We start from the raw sequence: 17233 nt of genomic DNA, 5'->3' as shown, positions 1-17233 counted from the left end.
TTCAAACAATACCCAGGAGTATGGTGTGGGGTCAAAGGTCTCCTTCCTGTTACTGCTAGCATGTTGCCTTTGGAGCAGCAACTGCATCCCAGCAAAGCCAAAGGACACCCTTATTAAACTAATCAGGGATCAGGGCTATTTTGCATTATAGCATCTTTAAATTCAATGTGATTTTTATAGCTATTTAGAACAGAAGGTGTCTATGTCTAGTTTTATGCTCAAATATACTTGTGTAACTTTAAAATCAAAAGAATTAAAATCCACTTTACAGGCTCATCAATATTTTATAGAGCTCCCCAGTGTGGCAGTTAGAGAAGCCACATCCCAAAGTCTCAGGCATGGGTTTCCAACAGACTTGTCCTGAAATCCAGAGCATACTAATAACTGCATGAAAGACAAAGACAAAAACAAAAACAAACCAAGCCTCCTAATCTGTACAATGAAGAAATATTGGTACCGTCTCACAGAGTTCCTATTAAGTAAATGGTGAGAGTAGGGAGCCAACAGCCACTGACAGATACAAAATAAGGGCGATCTTGATTACCACCATTTTTTGTTGTTGTTTTTGTAAGTCACTGCCTAAGATTCTGGACTCAAGAACATAGAGAAAGAAGTGAGGTCTGGAGAAATGACTCAGAGGTTAAGAGCACTGGCTGCTCTTCCAGAGGTCCTGAGTTCAATTCCCAGCAACCAACCACATGGTGGCTCACAACCATCTGTAATGAGATCTGGTGCCCTCTTCTGTCATGCAGGCAGAATACGGTATGCATAACGGATAAATAAATAAATACCAAAGGATCCAATTAAAAGGTGGGGTACAGAACTAAATAGAGAATTCTCAATAGAGGAATCTAAAATGGCTGAGAGATGCTTGAGAAAGTGCTCAGTGTCCCTAGCCATCCAGGAAATGCAAATCAAAACAACTCTGAGTTACCATCGTACTCCTGTCAGAATGGCTAAAATCAAAAACACCAATGACAGTTTATGCTGGAGATGTTGTGGAGAAAGGGGAACACTCCTCCACTGCTGGTGGGAGTGCAAACTTGTACAGCCACTTTGGAAATCAGTATGGAGATTCCTCAGAAAAACGGGAATCAGTCTACCACAAGACCCAGCAATTCCACTCTTAGGCATATATCCAAAAGATGCACATTTATACAACAAGGACATCTGTTCCACTATGTTCATAGCAGCATTATTTGTAATAGCCAGAACCTGGAAGCAACCTAGATGCCCCTCAACTGAAGAGTGGATAAAGAAAATGTGGTACATTTACACAGTGGAAAAAAATAATGGAATCTTGAAATTTTCAGGCAAATGGATGGAACTAGAAAAAAACATCCTGAATGAGGTAACACAGTCACAAAAAGACAAACATTACTCACTCATATATGAATTTTAGATATGGATCAGGGGAGTGCCAGCCTACAATTCCACTGCCAGAGAGTCTGGGAAACAGAACCTTCAACCAATGACTGATGGAAGGAGAGGCAGACACCCACAGCTAAACAATGAGCTGAACTCAAGAAACCCAGTGACAGACAGAGAGAACTGATGAGCATAGGGGTCAAGACTGGGCTTGTTTAACCCACAGAAACAGCTGACCTGAACAAGGGGGAGCTCTTGAACCCCAGACTGATGGCTGGGAATCCAGCATGGGACTGATCAAGACCCCCTGAATGTGGGTGTCAGTGAGGAGGCCTAGGCAATCTATTGGGCCTTGGGTAATAGATCAGTATTTATCCCTGGCATACAAATGGACTTTGGGTGCCCATCCAACAATGAGAAATGCTCTCTCAGTCTGGACTCTTGGGGGAGGGCCTAGGCCCTGACCTGCATGAAATGACAGACTATGGACACCCCCATGGAGGACCTCATCCTCCCTGGGGAAATGAGGGGATATTGTGGGGGTTGGTAGGAGGGCACGGGAGGAGGAGAGGGAAAGGGAGAGGGACCTGGGATTGACATGTGAAGCAACCTTGTTTCTAATTTAAATTTAAAAATAAAGAAAAGAAAAATAATAAAAAATAAATAAACACATCAAATCTTTTTAAAAACTGTTCGTGGGTTCTTAGACGTGGATCAGACAAGGACTTTGGAAGTAGAAAGACATGGAGAGGGCAGACTCAACAAACAAAAGTAAAGGTTAGTCTTCCCCCTTAGGGCACAGTAAATGCACTCAAGTTTGAGTAGGAAGGGAAGTGGGAGACATCCGGGAGCACACACTGTGCTCTGCCCATGCACTGCAGGTTCCGTGGGCTTTGGGCAGGCAGAGAAGAGAACAGCACGCCCCAGTCTGAGGACTCCAAATTTCCAATGTCACAGACTGCGGGGTGTGGAGATGTCATTCTTAGAGGGAAGGGACAGGGTGGCTAGTACACACAGGATCCCTTAGACCACAGAACGCCTTTAAGGTCGGCCAAGAGCCCAAACCTGAGTAGGTGCCAAAGGACATCAGGGAGATAGAGGACATTATGTTCGTCTGGTTCTTTCTGGTTCAGATCCTAACAGAGACCCTGACTTTGGATTTTAGCGCCACATGAACACTTGCTTCCTACAGACCAGAAAGAATGCACCTTTACTCCAAGGACTGGTGGACAAAACTGCCAGTTATTTTTTCCGGAGATTAGTTTGCTATTTTCAATTACAGAAGGTTTCTTTCTAAAAGAACACTTAATAATACTCCACGGGTGCTGAAAAGAAACTCGATTGTGGCATTAAGTGTACTAAAGCAAATGTTAGAAAGTTATTAAAGCCAGACAAGACTAGTTTTTCCAACTCCTGTCAATGGCAGCAGGAATCCGCAAGAGGGCGCCCCAGGAAGCGAGCCGGCCAGCAATCCCTGTGGCTCTGAAAATCAATTCTTTCATGGGTACATTTTCTGCTTTCTTCCTAAGCCACCCTCCCGCCCAGGTTAACCCTGTTATATAGCCGTGGCTGCAATTGCTCACCTATGGTGATCTGGCTGACACAGCTGTAGTAGCTGCCCGTTGTCGCGGACGACAGGTTATAACTCGCACTGCTCACATCCTTGTCTGTTAAGAAAATAAGACGAGAAGGTTAATATGCTTCATGGTTGCCATGACCACAATGTAAGCTTATGACTGAGGAAAAACAACAGAGCCAGCTCTGTGTCTGTGACACAGGTGCTCTCGTGTTCATCCGCTGGCACACAAAGTTGTGTTCTGTTTTACACGCCAGCAATCCCTGAACTTGGCGAGGGCAGACACAAACTACTCCACAATGTTCAATGACTCACGGAAGAACTGCTTTGAGTTCTTCCTGGTTATAACTGTAAAGAAACAGGAAGACCTGCCTTTGAAGCCCAGCTTTGCTCTGTATAGGTTCTTTAACTCGTTCAAGTTGCGTAACTCAGTATTATTGCCTCCACCTGAGCATGGCGGTTCTAAGGCTGACCTGAGGGATGGGGAGATAAGGTCCAGCCAGCCCATGAGAACTGGGTCAGCCACGGGAAATGCGTACCTGGTTCACGAGGCAGTATTGTGGGATCTGCTGGATCAACCAAATACAGACCTAAAGCACTGCCAACGAGTCTACCCGCCCTAAGGGTGTTGTTCCAGATCCTTGCCTTCACTGGCAGCCTGTCCTTAGGAGATCCTGGAAAGGAGATTTTTAGGGGGCAAGGTCGAAGGCATGAAAAACGCAAACAACACAGAGAAAAACACGTGAAGGGTGACTACGGGTGAAGAACAGACATGAAGGAGAAAAGCACACGGAAAACTGGGGGTCAATAGAAAAGCAAGATGCTTGAACTAGAAAGGAATGCCCAGGAAGGGCCGTGAACAAACCGAAATGCAAAACCATCCCATCTCAGTGGTAAATGCGGGGCAGCAAACACACAAAGACGCGTGGCCATGTGTGACACAGGAAGCCATGTGGGAAAGGGAGCAACACATCTAAGAGCCTCAGACAGAAAACGTCAATCAAAAACTTACACACGGCACTTAGACAGATTTTTCAGGAGAGCCTTAATACTGATTTAGTCCTTGAGGAACCAATTTCAGGAAAAGGAAAATATCATGTAACCAGGGAAAACCTTGAAAGTGAATGAAATCAATGAAGCCTGTAGATCCTGGAGTAGATGGATGGATGGATGGATGGATGGATGGATGGATGGATGGATGGATGGATGGATGGAGATAGTGATACAGATCCTGGAGTCTATATCTTGTTCCGATGTGTGGGCACATTATTTCTCTATAGGTCTTTGTTCCTTAATATTAGAGGTATAGACACTTGACATTATGTTACCATTAAGTCAGCTAATAATAGTCTTTCTATAACCACATCTAACAGCATAAAACATTTGCTTTGTGTTAACTATTGTTCTTTTTCTATATTTTAAGAGAATAAAACAGAATATTACATAGAAAAGAAAATGAATGGCAGAAAGCCTCATAAAATATCATATTAATCTCAGGCACATAATGTTGAATAAAAACAATATACAGTACATGTGGTTCTCCTCCTGAAAACCTGAACAACGGGGCTGGGATGGCGCTGCAGTTAAAAAATTGCCTTTCAAGAAAGAGGGGCTGAGTTTGATCCCCCAGAACTCACGCTAAAAACTAACAAAGCCTAGTATAGTGGTGTCCTGTGTAACCCAGTGACAGACAGAGGTGGAGACATACAGGTCCTGAGGCTTACTGGCCGGCCTAGCCTGCTGGGCACATCCCCCAAACATGAACAACACATGAGGTGTCCTCTGGCCTCCATCTGCACCTGCAATACATGCACACACACCACACACACACACACACACACACACACTACACACTACACACACATACTCACACACCACACACACTCACACACACATACACACACCCACACCCACATGCCACACACACACCACACACACACACATCACACACTACACACACATACTCACACACCACAACACTCACACACACACATGCCACACACACACCACACACACCCACACACACACACACACACAATCAAAAACACTTGAGTAAAAACAGAACTAAATTACATTGCTCATAGATTCATACATGGGCAGTAACCCTGCATGTAACAATAATAAAATAATTACCACTCAAGTGAGTGTAGTGGTGGAGGAAAGAGTTTAAATTATGAGAGGGTGTAAGGCAAGGCTAGTTCTTGCAGAATATGATTTGTCACTTGACCTGGGTTTTGGTCCCGTGACACTCATCTTACAACTATTTGTTTAATTATAACGTGTCTTCCCCACTTGTGCAAAGGTTAGGGTTTATAACTTTTAAAAGGAAATCTAGAGGGTGGATATTGTAGTAAAACAAATCAGGAACGTCAATTCTGCACAAATATGCAAGAGAAAGAAAAGGCAGACATCTTAGTTTAGTGGTTCTCAACCTTCCTATTGCTGTGACCCTTTATACAGTTCCTCACATTGTTTCATTGCTACTTCATAACTGTAATTTTTCTACTGTTATGAGTCATAACGTAAACATCTATGTTTTCTGATGGTTTTAGGAGACCCCTGTGAAAGGGTCCTTCAACCCTCCCAAAGAGATCACAACCCACACTAGAAAAATAATTAAAGCCAGCCTGAGAGATTGGAGAAATTAACTGTAGGAATGGTCCATACGCAAAACAGTCAATATTCTAGCTCTCTGTGAAAGCTCTCAATTAGTCTAATCTGAGAAGGTTAAAAAAAAAACTTAAAGTACTAAATAATAAAAATATTTAAGAAGCCCAGTGCCCAAAAGCCAATGGAAGAGTTATCACAGTAAATTTAGAGTTACTTAAAAAAATAAGGCAAGGGGCTGGAGAGATGGCTCAGCAGTTAAGAGCACTGACTGCTCTTCCAGAGGTCCTGAGTTCAATTCCCAGCAACCACATGATGGCTCACAACCATCTAAAATAAGATCTGGTGCCCTCTTCTGGCATGCAGGGATGCATGCAGGCAGAACACCATATACATAATAAATAAATGAATTAATTAAAAAATATATATGGTGAGAATGTCTAACATTAAAAATTTTTTAAGTAAGCAGGGTGATGGTCACACACACACATTTAATCCCAGCACTCAGGAGGCAGAGGCAGGTGGATCTCTGTGAGTTTGAGACCAGCAAGGTCTACAAAGTAGGTTCGAGGACAGCCAGGGTTGTTACACAAAGAAACCTGCCTTGAAAAACAAACAAATAAATAAATGAAATGAAAAGGAAATTTTGAGTGAAATATATATACATATACATATACATATACATATGTTAGAAAACCACAAATTTCCAGAGCCCTTCATTGGGTTCAGGAGTAGAAGTGGGGTGAAGAATGAGATATGAGATTTAATGAAAAGTTCAAACTAGCAAAAGGAAACAAACAAGAAAATTATATAGAAGAGAAGACAGGGTAAAAAGTAGATGCCAGGACAATGTCCAAGCCTATTAGTGATAGTAGAGTATGTAAACGCATTGATGCTACTATTCAAGAATTGTGAGATTGACTTACAAAAACAAATTATTGTTTATGAAAGAAACATCTAAAACATGATTCAAGAAACACTGAAGCAACAGATATAAAATGATGTGAAATTCTAACTGGAAAGCAAATATTACCCCAAATAAACGCAAGGTATCCGTTACCTTTAGATGACAAGACTACAAAAGAATCAGTAATAGCCACAGACATTTCAATTCTCCAGGAAGACATGAAAAGTTCAGAGTACACTCAAAGTAACTATAAAATGTATGGCAAAATTGAAATTATTATATTGATACATGACACTACACAGAAAGAGTGGCCAATTCAACATCAGAGGGGGACAGTTTAACATAGATTTAGTAATCGATTGGTGGTACAAATAAAATTTGAGTGCAAACACACACACACACAGAAAACAGGAAGGAAGCTGATCATTAGGATTGGGAGGAGGACAACAGAGGGCAATGGGGGTAGGGCCGATCAGGATGATCAAAATGCATTAAGTATATGTATGAAACTCATTATCGTGTCTGATTAACACATGGTAATAAAACAGTTTGTAAAGTTAATAGGGGTCTAGGGAGATGACTCAGTAGGTAGAGTGCCTGCCAGGTGAACACAACCTGAGTTTGGATCACTGAATCCTGAAACAAAGCCAGGCACAGAGGCATGCTCTTGTAACCCCAGCATTTGGAAGGCAGGCTTGCAGAGACAGGGGGATCCCTGAAACTCACTGGCCACCAGCTCAGCCAAATCAATGAGCTTCAGGCTCTATGAGAGACTCTGTCCCAAAATAAACATTTCGAGCAATCAAAGACACCCAACACTGACCTCTGGCTTTCACAAGCACACCCAAAAAGTGAAATAGCATAAATAATCTCTGTTTAATCCTTACTCCCAACAGAGAACATGCATTCTTAATCCCCTTTATTACATTATTTATGCGTGTATATGATGTGCACGCATGCCACATCACATGTATGAAGGTCAGAGCACAGCTTGTGGGAGACACAGCACATGTATGAAGGTCAGAGGATAGCTTGTGGGAGCCAGTTCCCGAGAGAGAGCTCAGGTCGGCAGGCTCCTTTACCCACTGAGACATCTTGTCTGCTGACCCTTTACATTTGTAACTACTAAGCCTATATTGAACTATTATAAAACTTGATGATACATTACATCATAGAGCAAATCTCAACCATTACAGATCAATACCATCAAAGGATATTTCTTAAAACTTTAACCTGTGATATCGTATGTATCCTTTTGGGCAATGAAGCAGGGGAAGAGTGGTAACTACTATGTGGGGGGACACTCATGCTTGCACGCATGCTCTCACACAAGTGCCCACCTCAGAAATACAAATCAAGGTCTCCATTTCAACAAGATACCCATGTGACTTGCTACCTCATTAAAAAGAGAGGCGATATTCTCAAAGGCCTTGGAACCAACCAAACTTATTTTTAAGGGTCTGTGTGATCTAGCCTGTGCTGGGAGCTGGGAGGACAATGTGTCAGAAAGGACAAAATCCAAGGAACTATAAGACTGCAGAGCACAGACAGCCTAAGGCCATAGGGAGCGCTGACAGCTAGGGTGCTATTCAAGCAGCCCTCCACGGAAAGATCTGCTCTGAGGAGGAAAAACTCATTTAGAAGGAGCCTTTTGAGCTGAGGTGTAACACCCTTACAATAAGATGCCCAAATCCCTGGTTCACAACCCAGTGAAAATCATCACAAGATGAACACATCATGCAAGTGCTATCAAGAGAATTCACCTTGCAAGTACATCCTTGTAAGAGGAATTTGCTGAGGTCAGTTACACCACCAGGTAAATGGCAAGTTAGACCAGCATCACCTCCGGGATGAGTTCTGAGGGATGTAGCTCAAACTGCCGAAAAACACAAGGATGCTGTCCTGCGATGTCCCGTTTGCTGTGTAGAAACATTTCTAATATCCTCTTTGTGCTGTGACGGCTAGTCCTACACTAATGCCTACTATGAAGAGCAGGCACAGAGCAGCTCCAGATACAAACAGATGCATGGGGAGTTCTCTCTAAGATGCTGACAAATCCATCCAAGTGCAGTAAGTCTGCCTCCCCAGCTTTTTCTATAAAACCAGATCTCTCTAATGCTACAACACAGACACACAGCACGCCGTGGGCTCTGCCTTACACTGCCCGAGGGACCTCCCGGCTTTCACAGCAGCTGGGCATCAGCTCCTCACATTCCCTGCCACCTTCCAGGGGCCCCAGGTAGCACGAGAACTTGAGTAGCTCATCCTCGTCGCGACGTGAGGAAGAATCACATTCTTAAAGGGCAAAGACAACCCTCTGGCAGCGGTGTCCACGGTGCCTGGCTCTGTGTATCGTACACAAGGCACAACGACTGTTTGCCAAATGTCTCCATAAAACTTTCAAACACTTTAATCACTGTTCACGCATTTTAAACACTCTGCCTGACACTCATTGTCTCAGCTTCCCTTGGATCCACTCTAGCAGCAGGCACCGTAACACAAGCCCTTTCATGAACCTTAATTAGAGAACCGTTTCCTTTCCTCCTTAAGCCTGCTTAATTCCATGCTGAAATATCACGCATTTCATGTTCATTTTCCTCAGAGAATAAAGACCTGGGCCATTATAAGATTCATTAGACAGGCAGGTTGTATTTATACTTCCAGAAACAACAGTGCTGAGTGCACGGTAAGCCTTCACAAAGGGGAGACTGAAATATTTCTTCTAGGACCTTCCTTGGGAGCCGTGGATAGAGTATTTGTCTATGTCTCTGTCCTAGAAAAGTCCACATCCTTGTTTGTTCACGAGTTGGATGTTTGTGTCTCCAACCTTGGCATATTGAAGCTGTAACCCCTGAGGCAAGCGTATTTGGTACAGGCTCTTTAGGAGGTAACTGTCTATAGAAGGTGGGACCCTTGTTAATGAGATTAGCATACATAAAGAAGACAAACACATTGTTCTCCCATGAGCACATACCTAGGAGGGTCCAAGTCAACCATAATGAGGAGGCAATTATCTGCAAGCCAGGAAGTGTCCCTTACCTGACTCAGAATGTGCCAGCACCTGAATCTTGAACTTTTCACTCTGAAGAACTATTAGAAATAAATGTCTGCTGTGGAAACCACTCCATCTATGGTATTTTGTTATATATATCCTGCAATATACTAAGACACTTTCATAAAAATGCATATATAATGTTTTACAGGAAAGAGTAAAATGACTCTTCATAGAATCAAAATAAGATTTCAACTTGCTTTTACCCCAGTAAGAAACTTACATAATGTGGAGGGCTGAAAGTCAAATAGTCCTTACGCTTTGCAGAAACTCCTTAATCAAAGGATCCTAATCAGTGTTGACCAGGATTGTCTGTCTGTATTGCATAATGAATGCGTGTGCCAGATGGCGATGGGGAAACAGAAGTCATCAAATAGCTCCTTGGAGCCATTTGTAGTGAAACTTGAGTCCTAGCCAGTTAGCATGTGTCTCATTTCACTGTAACAAGAATGGTTTTTTTTCTTCAGCATGTTCTTGTTTTTTTGGGGGGGAGCTAAAGGCTATTTTGTTTGCAAATTTCAACAGGGAAATTAAATCTCAAAGACTTGGGCAATACTGTCTTTAATGGTGTAGTTGCTGATAAACTGCCCATGCTCCAGGAAATTCAGACCATTGTGCATGCAGACAACTCTAATGAAGCTCTGGGTCACACACACACACACACACACACACACACACACACTCACACACACACACACCACTAACGCATGCACACGCAAGTACACATACACACACCTGTGCAACACGAAAGTATGAGGAAACTTGTTGAGAAGTAGGATGAAATTTTCAATAGCAGAAGTGGGGATGAGACAGAGCCATAGGGTAAAAAGGACTAAAATTGATGATATACATTCATAAAATGGTCAAAGAATAAAAATAAAGATTTTTAAGTGTGTATAAAGTTGGGAATGGTCAGGTGCACCGGTCATCCTGGCTCCTCAGGTGGCTGGAGCTAGAGGTCATATGAGCCCAGGATTTCAGGACTAGCCTCGAGAACACAGAGATCACATCTCTAAAAGGAAAACAACAGCTTGGGAGTTGGGGATGGACTGCTGGACTGCCCTCTGCTACAGCCTACTCTAGAGTTCCTCAGTCCTCCAGTCAGGCAGGTAGCCAAGAATTGGTCCCACGCCAGGTATGGTCCTAGGCACCACACATACAAAATGAAAAAAGTGGAGCTTACATTCTCTGAGATCTTACAACACAGTCATCGCAGTACTAAACAGGAAGACACTAGGTAAGCCTTTCTTTAGCTTTTCCCTAAGATGCTCTGGAAGAGGTACCATGCGACATGGAGAAAGTTTGAGGAGAAGAAATGAGATCTGGATAAGGAAGGTGGAGGTACGTGTCAGAGAATGCACCCAGGAAACCCAAGAGACTCATCACCTGCTCCCCTGAGGTGTCAGATGTAGCCAAGGGCAAGAAGAGTGGGCAGGTTAGACCCCAGTCCTCAGAAGAGTCCGGCCAGAAAAGAGTTTCAAACAGAGAAATAGCAGACTGAGGTATGCCAGTGGGACCAGCAGCTGAGATGCTGCTGCTGGTTCAGACTGAGCAATGGTGCTAGCCAGGCTAAAGGAAAGGAATAAACCGAGGTGAGACATGTTAAGCAGAGAATCAACAGAACTTGGCGGGTGAGTTTCTTCGCTGGAAGAAGCAGTTGATGGTAACAGCTAATGCAAAGATCTGTCAGCCTCCCACATCTGCAGGTTCTGCCTCCAAGGAGTCAACTGAGACGTGTGTGTGTGTGTGTGTGTGTGTGTGTGTGTGTTACAAATTGCATGCATATTTGTTTGTTGTTTTTCATTAAATTCAGTAGCTGCCCCTTAAGCAACTGCTGTCCTAATCGGCAGTTGCAACACTACAGATACAAGGTTTAGCCACACTGGCTGTATCCAGGCAGGAATTCTGTTCCCTCAGGCACCAGCTCAATCACAGCCCACTAAAGGGATCCTTATCTTGATCTCTACACCTCTAGACTAGGTTAATGTAGGTAGGAAGACCCTCCCTAAATATGTCATGGGATGAGGTTCTAGACACATGTCTAAAGCACTGGCTGAGAACCAGCATTCCTCTCTCTCTGCTTCCTGACCGAAGATGCACTGTGGCCAACTTCCCTAACCTCCAGTCATGAGGACTTTCCTGCTATGATGCACTACACCTTCAAACTATGAGCCAAAATGAACCTTTCCTGTCTTACATCATTTGAACCATGTGCTTATTCTGTCACAACAATGAGAAGAGTCACTAAGACGGATCTCAGGCACCAGGTGCTTTTACTGTGCACCACCCATATGCGCTTGCGAGTACCACTGCATGTAAAGCTCATCATGACCCAATTTACAGATTTTAAAAGAAGCAACAGCAGAGGAGGTAGATTACACCACCCAAGGCAACCAAGAAGTTCTGGAAGACGACTGACTCCCAGGATTCTGGCCTACGCCTCCGCGCCTCTCTGGCCACATCCCTGTCTCCTTTGACGTGATCCCGCCTGCCCTGAGCTGTGTTGCCTGGCTGCCTTCACTCCCAGAGGCTCTCTCTCTATCTCTGCTTATGCTGTCGTTGCTCTCAGAATGCCTTCTTTCTCCCCCATCAATCTCTAACTATTGTGTCCTCCTCTTCTGGGGAACTGTTGTTGGCCCAGCCCTCACCACCCCCACCCCCAACCCCACCCACTAGAGTTCTTCATTTATGAATCTATCTACTCTGGTTGACTTTGCTATTTGGGAGAGAAACAGCGGGCTGCTTCCTTCATCCTGGGAGCCCTGGGTGCGAGCTGGGGCCTGACACGTGGTTTGAGCTCAGCAAATGGAGACATTCCCAGAAGACAGGAATTTTGTGCTGTGGACCCTTTGAGTTGGCGATGGCAAAGGGACATGGAAGTGGGAAGGTCGAGCAAACAGCTGGAAGGCAACCACAGCTCCTGCATGAAAGAAGTTTTGAGCCGATTTCTATGTGGAGCTGCTTGAATAAAAATGAAGTCAAGAAGGAGAAATTACAACCTGGGCTCCTTCTTCAAGGCTCTCTTGACTTAGACATTGTACTGTGGTGCCTCCCGCTGTAGTCCACCTGGATCCACCTCCAGTCAGAATTACTGGCCTGGATAGCCATTGTCTCCTAGGCTTGGCTCCAGCCAGCCTTCGGGCTGAGATTACCCACACTGCAGCAAACAAGAGCATTACTCACCTCTCTTGCTCTTATAACTGTGCCCACTCACTCCCAGGCTTTGGAGCCAAACTCCCTGATGGGGGTTCCCTCATCATCAGAGGCTAAGAGAATTCCTTAACCTGTCTGTACCACAGTTCCTTCAGTTGTGTGGGGTTGACATGGGCCTGGTTTCTGAGGTAACTCCCATAAAGCATTATTATTAATATTTGTGTCCAAGCACACCCCACGTTCTACTTAACATCAGGAGACTTTGTTAGGTCTCTCACTAAGAGACAGAGTCTGCACCCGCAGCCATTGTCTAGCCCTTGACAATCTATGCAATTGAGAGTGGGTGTATAAAAGGTCAAGGTCAAAACCCAGGTGAACACTGGCTTACACCTAAGAGTCAGGAATAAGCGACTTAGGGAAGGTGACGGGGCACGGTCACAACAGTGCCCGCTCTTACTGTGTGGTCTTCCTGTCTTCTCTTGCTGTCTCTGCTCGAGCCACATCGCCTTCCTGATTAGCCTTGGATAGGGCCAGCTTGTCCATTCCATCAACAGGACCTTTTCTATACGTATGACCATTTACCATCCCCCACCCCATATAGTAGAATGCCTTGCTCCTTCTAACCGTTCAGGTCTCTGTCCAAACATCTCCCTAGCGAGGCCTCCCCTGCACGAAACAGCCATGATGTCACCTCTCTGAGTTCTTTATTAAGCATCCAGGGATCCCAGATTGCCACTCAAGACCATCCCTGCATGTCCAAAGACAAGGCTCTTCCTGGATCAAACATGGCTCAGAGCTTTCTACTGCATGACCAGTCATTTCTCTTGATACCCTTCTTCAGCCTTGTACATAGAGTTATATAATGAGTTAAAAGTGGTTAAGAGCCTAACTATTTAAAGGACAAGAAAGAAATTTCGATAGTGAGTATAAAGGGCTTTAAAAATGAAGAGTCTTACAAATCATGGAACAGATGCTTATCAAAGGTCATGTTACAATTACCTCTCACCTCCCATTCCTAGAATATTTGAGTTCAGACAGTGGCCTAGAAGAAAGATTCACTTTAAAATATAGAAAGAACAAGTTCTAATCCTGTATGGAAAAAAATGCATGTTGGAAGGGAGCTAAGGAGGTTGTTGCTGGAGTCTGCTGCAGCTGGAATGCATGCATAAGCCAGATCTCTCCAACCTAAAGCAGGAGCTCTACAGTATAACTGTTCATTCTCTCGGCAACCCCAGTGCTAAAGACAGGATTGCACATGTATTAGACCAGTCAGATGAATATAAAGTTGGATTCCTACACTCTGGACAAAAATAATTGCTGCAGACCATCCTCTGTCATGCTATCTACATCTGTATCTAGTAGAAATAAAATGGTGTTTTACAAGCAGTTCAATGGTTGGGAAAATGATGTGTATAGAAGGTTCCCATGCCCCACCAAAACACATCAGATAACTGTCTTCACAATATTCCATGAACGGAGAACATGTTTTTCTTTAGGTGGTCCAGTAAGCTGAGAACTGTGGTGGACTAACCTATCTGGGTAGCAACTGAAGTCACTATGCTAGGAATCTAAGAATTAACATGGACTTGGTAGCCAACTATACTCACATGTTAGGAATAGGGGAAGAAGGAAAATATTTAAAATAGAACAAGTTCTAACTGGTATCTATATTTAAATCAGTTTACTTCCCCTTGTCTAAAGAAGAACCTGTGTGATTCACAGGTACCCCCAAGCTAATCATCCCCCATTTCCTTTGATTGCTGAATATACTGGCTTTACAAAGCAATTTCACTTGTTATGATTTCATTTTCCCACCTGGGTGCCCAGTAAATCTCTAGAGTTTCTAAAAACTTATAAAGCTTGTTATTATGCAAGCCTATTACTGATGGTATTCTGGGGGCAGCATCTACAGTGATGTAAAAAAAATCAGAAATTAGAACCTTTGACAGGAAAAGGTATAAATTTGGTGAGGTTTTGTCAATTGAATATGCCTAAAACACCATCAGGATATTGAATTATCTCCCACATAGGAACCGAGGAAAGAGGAAATTACATGTCAGATGTGTGAGGAATATGAAAAAAAATGTTTTGACTCTGTAAGTCCTTTATAATCTATTCACGGTGTGTGAGTGGTCCCCAGGAATCAACTGCAAATGCTGTGAAATAACCAAATCATCAGAAAGAGAACGAGAGACCTTGCCCCTTTAACCTTGGGGAAATTGTCGTGGAATATCACAAGCCTGGGGACCAAAACCTCAACACCCAGGAGCACCCACTGCCTCCCAGCAAGCACAGACTTCCAGTTGTCTGTGAAAAAACACTCCCCAAGACTGTTCACAACCTTCTCCTTGAAACTCAAAATCTAGATGTTATGTCAGCTACTGCATGCAGGGAAAGGGCTGGCAGACTGCTAGCTTGCTTCCTATAACCCACGCTCAGCAGCCTTTCTGATAAAGGACTAGAGAGAATTGCTTTTTTTCCCACACAAGCAGGAATGTTGATAAGAAGCGGCCCTGCTAGGATTGCTCGCAGAAACTCAAACCTTCACTGTGACTACCTTCAGAACTGTGCAATGCCCTAACATGTCTGTAGACTCACAAGTACTCGGATACATATTCTTTAACTGAGAAACGGGCTGAGGGAATCACGCCTTCGATTGCCTCAGAACTTTTATTGCCTCAATCTGATTTCCCTTTTGCATCAAAAGAAAAAAAATCGGTGCATATTATTTTAACTTCACGGCATCTGTGAGGGATGTTCTCGCCTCACTTTTACAGACGGAGACATTGCTGGAGCAGAAAAGTTTAAATAACTTGCCCAAGGTCAGACAGGGACAAGACAGCCTCTGAGCAAATGCATGTCCCCCAAGTTCAAGGCTCAAACCCCAAACAGGACCTGACACCCCACGTCCCTTGTGAGAACTCCAGAGACCGTTAAAATTTTCTGGAGTCCCGAGGCTCCCCAATGTGAGCCTTTTGGGGTTCCAGGACTCTCCCTGGCAGGTACCTGCCTCCAGTCTCCCAAGCATCCTCCTGCATCCAAGAGTACCGCTCCCTCCCTGGCAGCCCCACAGACATAACCGAACCCCGAAGTTTCCCGGGGTGCCGGTTCGGCTCCCACGCCCCGCCGGCCCTCCCGCCAGCCGTACCGTAAGCGGTGAGGGAGGCCATCCTGGCTCGCGTCCGGCGCAAGCTGGCCAGCGCGTCTGCGAGAGCGGTCGCCTGAGCACCGCGCCCCTGGACGGCGAGCCCCCGGCCCGGCGAGTGCATGCGCTCGGCTCCCAGGGCTCCGGGCCGGGCTCCGGAGCATGCCCAGTCAGCCAGCCACGCTCCGGAGAGGTGCTGCGTGCGGGAGCCTTGAGCCAGGCTCGGCGGAGAGGGCGTGGGCAACGGGCGCGCTCCGGGGGATCCCGCGGGGAAGAGGAGGCGGGTGGCCAGGGGGACCCAGCTGGGTACGAGCCTAATGCTGCCTCCCTGCCCTGATCCCTGGAGGACAGGTATGATCCTGGTGATGAGGGTTGCCGGGGGCGTCCCCGGAGGATCCGCAACCTTCCGAATGGCTAAGCCTCAGTCTCTTCCAAGACTAGTTCCACTGGAGAGCGCGCCCCGGACGCAGTGGGTGGGTCCAATGATCCGTGACTCTCAGGCACCGTGCCCAGCCCAGGGGACGGACTTAGAAAGAGTTGGCCTGGCCTCCACGGAGACCAAAGCCCAATGGAGAGTGGCAACCTTGAGTGGAGGCCTTTTAGTGTAGGTGTGGAGCGATAAATTCGTAATTTTGGCCACAGCATTTCAAACCCATTCCAGAACACTATCCTGACACCCTAAATGGGGCTTTGGAAGCTGTGAGCAGCTTTCTGTCTCACTCTGTTTTGACCCTACCTCCTGGTGGGGCTGGGACAGTTTGCTGAATGACTGAATGGACAGATGCCTCTTTGTAAGCCCACCTATCCTGTTTTGAGAACACTGGTTTGGAAATCACCTGGCTGAGAAAGGGAGAGTGGATGAAAGAGAGCTGAGAAGCCAGTGACCTGGGGGCAGAAAAGGAAAGGTGACACAATGGCCCTGGGGTCCGCTGCACTGGACACTTTGCAATTCTCAGCCATCCAATCTTGTGATCACGTCCTTGACACTGTGACACCGGGTTGATGGTGATGGCAATCCCAGCTTTAACGAATCGGCAGCGCTTAACGAATTTGGACAGAAGAGACACCATCAAGGCCAGTCTTCTGCGCTTGGGACGGTGCCACCTTAAGTGTCATCACACAAGGAGGAGAAATTTGGCAGGGCGAGACCTGGAGGTTTTATAGGATGCTTTTCTGAGATGCTTGACAGCGTCCACCCCAGCAGCCTCACTTTGCCTAACCCAGCCTTCCAAATTCTACTTTCCTTTGGGCTAGTGACCTAAGGCAGACAGCGAGCCAGGCTCTAGGAAGCATAGGTGCTCGGTCGTTTTGGGAGAAAGGAAGCCAGGACCAGAGAAGGGCCAGGCTAGCCCCAGGTACTTGGGTTTTACTCAGCATCAGTCAGCTGCCTTCCAGCTGGGTGACCCTTCTCCAGACACCCTCTCA

General features: G+C 45.3%; 1 protein-coding gene across 3 annotated transcripts in view; it reads right to left on the bottom strand.

Moving 5' to 3' along the window:
• The window catches only part of Ano4 (anoctamin 4), a 401571-nt gene extending 385326 nt beyond the window's left edge, over positions 1-16245 (bottom strand). For 2 of the 3 annotated variants that reach the window (XM_040755102.1, XM_040755103.1), the window contains exons 1-2: positions 15812-16244; positions 2952-3035 (exon numbers count right to left, since the gene is read on the bottom strand). In XM_040755102.1, the coding sequence (XP_040611036.1) occupies positions 2952-3035; positions 15812-15932 (205 nt within the window). In that variant the 5' untranslated portion in view covers positions 15933-16244. Of the gene's footprint in view, positions 1-2951; positions 3036-15811 lie in introns of all 3 variants that reach the window. The other variant, XM_021225955.2, reaches the window with a different exon arrangement.
• Between the last annotated feature and the right edge of the window lie 988 nt (positions 16246-17233).

Source organism: Mesocricetus auratus, unplaced genomic scaffold, assembly GCF_017639785.1.
Source record: "Mesocricetus auratus isolate SY011 unplaced genomic scaffold, BCM_Maur_2.0 Super-Scaffold_100011, whole genome shotgun sequence".
Classification (NCBI taxonomy): Eukaryota; Metazoa; Chordata; class Mammalia; order Rodentia; family Cricetidae; genus Mesocricetus; species Mesocricetus auratus.
This window is presented reverse-complemented; position numbering and strand designations above follow the sequence as displayed.